This window comes from Pteropus vampyrus, unplaced genomic scaffold (genome assembly GCF_000151845.1).
Source record: "Pteropus vampyrus isolate Shadow unplaced genomic scaffold, Pvam_2.0 Scaffold44, whole genome shotgun sequence".
NCBI lineage: Eukaryota > Metazoa > Chordata > Mammalia > Chiroptera > Pteropodidae > Pteropus > Pteropus vampyrus.
This window is the reverse complement of record NW_011888825.1, coordinates 1,266,705-1,273,817: the sequence shown is the minus strand read 5'-3', so window position 1 is coordinate 1,273,817 and position 7,113 is coordinate 1,266,705. Positions and strand designations below refer to the sequence as shown.

Genomic DNA, 7,113 nt, shown 5'->3' with positions numbered 1-7,113 from the left:
GTATGTATTAGATAATAAGATAGCTATCTAATGATCTAAATCCAAATGTAGATAATAAAAATACCTATTTATGTGCAGATAGTTATATGCATAAATTATAAACATGAGTTCTTGTTAGCTCCCTGGTCTCCTGGAATAAAGGTTGGTAATGTGGATTACTAACCATTGCACACATTGATCAGAGGCCAGGTAATGTTCTATGTCAAACATATTAATTCTTTTAAGCATATTAACCCAATGAGATAGGTATTATTATTATTAGCAACTTTTTACTCGAGAGGAAACTGAAACAAACAAAAAAATAACTTGCCCAAGGTCTCATCTCAGGTGATCTCACAGAGGAGCCCATATTCCTCACTACTATGCTCTACCACCTCCTCTGTGATTGCCAAATCTCAACAGACCAGAACTAAGGGATGTGACTCACAGGTGCTTGTAGAAGATCATTTCAGAGCAAATAAACTTGACTCAGGCAGAGATGTATCTTGTTCACCACTCTACCCCTAGTGCCTAGCACATGTCCTGGCACACAGTAGTAGATACAAAATAAATATTTGCTGAATAAATGAAGCGCTACTTTTTATCCAAAATTTTGTTTTAAAAAGAATGAATGAATCTGGAATATTCCACAATAAACATAGAATGAAAAGACACATTAGCCAGGCTGGAATGCCTATGCAGAAGCTGTCTCTGATCCTTCCCTCCTCTCCCGTCCAACTACGAGTAATTGCTCTGACTCTAAAATCCTCTGTGGCTTTGCTAGCATTCCAGTTATGACACCTGTCTGTCTATAAGGCATTCGTGTTCATATATGGGTACCATCATTCCTAAATTTTCTTGGCATTTGGCACAAAGAAGAAACTAAAGAAATAATTATTGATTTGATCATTTCCTGATAAAATGTCTTCCAGGTGGGTTGAATTGTGGATAATTATGTGAAACTCTATCACAGAGAAACATTCTTTACTTGTAGGTCTTTAACACCACAAAGGAGACATGTGACTTTGGCAATAGCTCTTAACCAAGAGGTGATCACAGAGTTGGTCAAGAGTGCAGATTCTAGAAACTTAAAGGCAGGCTTCGAAGTCCAGCTTTACCACTTACCACTATGTGACCTCGGGCAAGTTACTTGGGACCTCTACATGTTTTTTTCACTTCCAAAATGGAGATGAAATACTAATTTATGTGCACATAGTAAACTATAATGTTAACTCTTATTGTTAAAATTGTATTTCTTCTATTTCCCTTACAAGTCTCCCACCAGCCCCCCACCCCCCAATTGATGCCTCCTACAAGTTTTCCATCACAAAATCCTATCAGAAGTGATTCCAGAACCCTCCTCAGAGGCATAAACATTTAAGAACCCTCCTTTGTCGTACACAACATCCCGGGCTAGGTGTTCCTTCGGTTTTCAATATGCTCAGTAGCTGCAGTGAAGTTCAACAGAATTTCTCCCACTGAAAAAGGGGTGCAGAAGGAGGTGAAGAAAGAGATCTGGGTTGGCGATAGCTGCTAAGCCTGAAGATGCAGAAACTTTGTAGTTTCACCAGGGAAGAGAGAGGGATGATCAGGAAGAAATTAAAATTTGGCTAGAACCAAGGTGGAGTCCAGAAAGTCCAGGTAATGGAAGGGGGTTAAAAATGGGAGGTTGAGATGGGTTCATTAAGGTCTTCTTAGGACCTAGAATAGGACCTAGAATCTTGAACACCCCTACTTTCCTGGAGGCCCATTCAGAGCTGCCCAACCCCCATCTCATTCCTCCCAGTTCCAAAGCCCACTCACTGCCCCCCATCGTTGCTCCCCTTACAGACCACATGTGCCTGAATGTCAGTGTGATAGAGGTGGTCAAGTCATCCAACCTGGCTGGAAGGTCCTTCTCTGTAAGTACCGGGTAGAATGGGAACTGAAGATATTCAAACAGGCTTGGTAGCTAGGAGACCAGAGGTCAGAGAAAGGGATTTGTGAGCCTTTCTGAGCCTTTGCTATTGAAGCAGGTCTTCTTGTTGGAAAGAATCTGCTTTCCAATCAGTCGGTTCAAAATATTAAACATCACCTGACATGAATAAGGCATTATAAGAGTTAAGGCCTTGCCTTCCAACTGCTGACCGCCTGAAGACCCAGATAACTACAAAATGCACACACATCTGGCATCTCTCTGCATTACACAAAAGCCAGACTTTAAACAATAGCAACCGAACTTTTGACCAAATCACACCACCTCTTTCAACTTCATTGCCCTACAGCTGCTCTTTGCCCTTTGCCTTTGCCCTTATTGGTACTTATCAATATGGATTCCCTTACTGATACAGACATAGGGCTCACCCATTTTCTCCCTACCTGATGGCCTCTCTGGACTTTATTTTCCTAGTCAGCTGGACCTTGGACCCCATGATTACACCTGAAAAGTGTTCTCAGATACTCTCAGTTCCCCCATACCACCAACCAGGCAGACACTCACTTTAGATCAAGCCGTCTCCTCAGTCTGTATGCTCAGTGGTTGAATGTTTCTGGATTAGATCCAACAACCATGTAGTTTAGGGCCACAGCAAACTCATGACCACTCCCCTCAACCAGATCCTTGGCATCACTCAACACTTTTCTCTTCCATCTCTTCCTGACTCTTCTCCATCTTTCCAGTTCTCTTTTCTCCAGGTTTGATCTCTCCCTCACTACTGCTCCTTTATTTTAGCCTATAAACATATTCAGGTCTTTTCCATCCTAGAAAGAAAAATCTCTGCCATGATCCAACTATCTCTCTGGCTACCACGCTATCTCATCCTTCCCTTCTCAGTCAAGCTTCTTGAGAGATATCTCTAGAGGAGTTTCCAGTGCCTTACCAATGACTGTCCTACCCACTACCATCCGCTTACAGCCCGCCCCATGGTGGAAAAGTCACCACCATGTCACCAAGACCAAAGGTCACTTTTTAGTCCTTATATTTTTTATTCTTTTTAAAATAATGTTTTAGCTTATAAACAAAGGTTTTCTTATTTAGTTTGGGAAATACAAAGAAGCACAAAGAAGTAACTCTACTAGTAATCTCATCATCTAGAAAGGATGACTATTAATATTTTGAAGTATAATTTTTAGGTATCCAGCCTTTTTTCTCTATATATTTTTACATAATTGATAGCTAGCTACATACATACTGGTCTGTAACTTGATGTTTTTATTTAAAAATATACTAAAGCATTATGAATATGGCTTGTCAGGATCTTATGTCACTATGTTTTATGTCATTAAACATATTTTATTAAATATTTATTACATTATGGCTACATATGCCTGTATAATTATTTAGTTGAGTTTTTATAATACACTTAAGTAAGTTCTCATTTTTCACTATTATAAACAATACTGTGAGGAACATACTTGGGGATATATATGTGCTGAAAATCATTGTTATGCCTTTTTTAAAAATGCCTACAAATGATAACACACTCAAGTGGCACCCACATTTTTGGATTTTTTATATATTTTGCCAAATTGCTTTCCAGAAAATCTATACCGAATTTCATTCTCACCATAGTGTTTGAATGCTAATTTTGCTGCACAATGAACACACTGGCTAATTTTTTTATCTTTGCAAATTTGTCAAACTTTTCATTATTTCAATTTTTATTTCTTTCATAACCGATTGATGAAGTGGAAGAATTTCTTATATTGATTGATTATTTCTATTTCTTCATTTGCGTATTTCCTGTTTATTACACTTATCCTAAATTAATATTGTGGCGTCTCTATTTTACAATATGCAAAGACTAATCCCTTATTTGTCATGTATTTTGGAAATACTCTTCTCAGTTTGTCTTTTAATGTTGTTTATGATTTATTTTACCTAAAATAGGTTTATATATTGAGATAGCAAAATCTACTAATTGTTTTTCTTTGATGATTTCTGCCTCTAGTATGATTATATATTACATATGTCTGATTCTTTTTCAAACACCATATTTCATCAAATTAAGAGATATCATATCAGTAAGAAAGAAAGAATAGTTCCCCAACTATGAACAGTGCTTTCTTATCACATTGGTTGCAAAATACTTCTTAATTTTGGAGATGTTAAAATATTTCTCATAGTTTTTATTCCTTTTCATATTTCTTTATCATTTTAAACATTTTTACTTTATAGTCTGATTTCTGTATTTACATTATCTAAATTATTGGGACTGTAATCCTTCTATTTATTGGGTCCACTGACGCCCATGGTAGCTTAATTTCCTAAATGTTTCTTCAATAGTGAACTCATATTTGTTGAAGTTTTATCTGTGGGAAACCTGAGTGGAAAACTTGTCCTCCTAGAGAAATTCTGTACTTGCTCTTGCCAAGAGCCTCGGACCACATTTTGAATTAACTTCTTGGCTCATAAATTTCCAGACCATGCAGACAGTGTAAAATTGTACCCCAAATCCATATATGGACAGGTTTGTGGCTATGAATTTCCAGGGGAGACTTTTCGCCTTCACTCACAGCACAAACCACAGCAGACAAGCTTCCCTGTGATCTCCCATTGCTGCTTGTGCCTTTTTCCTAATCTAGTCTCTCACTGAGAGTATAACCTTCAATAGTCCTTGAAGGGGATCTGTTTTAAACCCCTGCCTCATTTGGGGCCCAAGACTTTGTCTCCTATCCTCCATGTCTACTGAATACAAGCCCCTTGATTCTTGATATTAGCAAATGCCCCTGAGACAGCCAAACACATCTTCAATTTTGATATTTATTGACATTTTCTTCAGTGCCTGGCACATGATCAATTTTTAATATCCTGAGACAACTAAAAATACATGCATGTTTTCTATCTACAGAATATAAAGTGTGATGTTTAGTTATCAAATCAAATACATATTACTCTAATTTACAACTTTTTTGTCCACCTCATCTATTTAAAACTGAGAGAGGTTTGTCAACTTTCCCGTTATGATTTTGATTTTGTCAATTCTATCTCAGTTCTGAAACCAAATTTTCTTCATTTCTCATTACTGCTGCTGTGAAATATGATGCCTTCTTTGTATGAGACTCCTCTCTCTCTCTCTCTCTCTCTCTCTCTCTCTCTCTCTCTCTCTCTCTCTCTCTCTCTCTCTCTCTCTCTCTCTCTCTCTCTCTCTCATACTTCATTTCATAGAAGATTCTGAAGAATCACAAGCATATGCCATAGTGGGATTTTTTTCATTCATTATTTTGGATCTTTTAAGGATATTCTCAGTCTAAAGACTCAAATCCTCTGGTTCTGAGATATTTTCTATAGTTTTAAAAATTATTTCCTTCCTCTATTTGCTAGTCTATTTCTGAACTACAGACAGTCAGATGTTAGGCCTTCTAGAGTGATATTCTTATTTTCTAATCTTTTTTTCTCCCATTTTCCTTCTCTTCAAGTTTTGGGAGCTTTCTTCAAGTTCATTTATTGAATGTTTAAATTTCAAGAATTCGTCCTTGTTTTCTAACTATACATTTTAATAGTATTCTATTCTTGCTTCATTGATGCATTATCTTCTTTTTCTCTCTAAAGATAGTAATTATTATTTATTTGAAGTTTTCTTCTGCTCCCTCTATTGTGTCTATTTCCTGTGAATTCCTGTTCTCTGTTTGCTCGTTTTGGCCTCTCTCTTTTTTCTTTTTTTATGTTAGAGGTTCTCTCCAAATACATGGTATCCTTGGCTGCCTATTCACATTTAGAGTGAGACACTAAAAAGCTGAGTCAGGGGAGGGCTTCTCAGTGGGCAGTCAGAAGGCCATGATCCTTTCCATAGGGGGGGGGGAACCCAGATATCAGCATATGCATGTTTTTGCTAGGACAGTCTCGTTTTTCTAGTAAAAGGATCCTTCAGTCTCCTGCCTTGGGGAATGAAGGGGTAGGGGATTTTGGACTGCTGGATCTGGGTTGGGTGAGGTGATTAGAGCTCTCATCATTCAGCAATCCAACTATATGGAGTAGAGCACTTCACTCCCTCCTTCTCTATTTGTGGTATCCGCAAGTCCAGAGTCTCTCTGGTCTAGTTTCTCTGGTCTCTGTGGCAGAGGGAGGATTCATTGCTTGGCTGCTGAGGGTAGAAATGGGAACCTGAAGTCACCTAATTGTTCCTCATACCAACTTTCAATAAATTCTCTTTTTTAGGCTCCATCTTATTCGCACTATCTGTGGAAACTGTGGCCTCCAATTCATGAAACTTTCTAGAGTTTTGATCCTTATGTTTGACTTTACTCTCTCTGTACTCAAATATATATTATAGTTTAGGGCTTTAGGTATCTTCTAGTTTCATTAAAGATGCACTTCCTTGTTTTGAGGCGAATTATAAAAAGGAAAATGAGAAAATACATACTGCCATTTTGAAGTCAGAAATCTTCATTCTTTCATTTTTAAAACATTTAAATTTTATTTTAGCTACGCTTCTTATAAATGGGATTTTATCCTGACTCAGTCTGAAAGTCTTTGTTTTCTAATAAAGAAGAGTTTAATCCATGACACTAACTTTATGTGCTATTTGATCTTACTTTGCCATCTTACGCTGTGCTTTCAGGGGTTTTTAAAATGTTTTTTGCTGTTTTTTATGTTTCTTTGTACTCAGGTTTTGTTTGTTTATTGTTCCCCCTCTGATGATTTGGAAATTATATGTTCTTCTTTTTCTATCGGCGGTTACCCTTAACTTGAAAATATGTTTGAAAGTACGTTTATATGTTAATATTCCAATAAAGCTAGCTTGCAACACTCATGGACGTTCTCCCTAGTTTTCTATTCCTTTGATCAGTTTTGAATGACTTCCACCATTAGAGCTGATGCCCTGTCCTCTGAGTTTTTAAGCTTCCTAAATCTGTGAATCCTGAGACTACTTTCTTGTAGTTCTTTGATGTGTCTCATTGTTACTTTTTGGCCTCTTTCCCTGGACTCTAAACCAGTGCCTTAAATAACTACTGTTCTCTACTTCTACCTATGGCTCACTTCTGTCAAACTTCTGTCAAACCCCTTACACAGTTTTAATACAATTTATTAAGGACGCCAGAATCTGTATCTCCTGATCTGACATTCACTCCTGAGTTTCTGACTCCTGCATTCAACTAAGTTAGCATGAACTGGATGTCCCACAACACCCCAAACTCAAAATATTCAAAAGTAAA

The 7,113-nt window shown here is 37.4% G+C and overlaps 1 protein-coding gene across 1 annotated transcript in view; it reads left to right on the top strand.

Annotated features, from left to right (window-relative positions):
• PIK3R6 (phosphoinositide-3-kinase regulatory subunit 6) overlaps positions 1-7,113 on the top strand; it is a 39,042-nt gene that overhangs the window by 25,266 nt on the left and 6,663 nt on the right. The window contains exon 16 of the mRNA XM_011359118.1: positions 1,766-1,880. Coding sequence (XP_011357420.1) covers positions 1,766-1,880 — 115 coding nt within the window. The remainder of the gene's footprint in view (positions 1-1,765; positions 1,881-7,113) is intronic.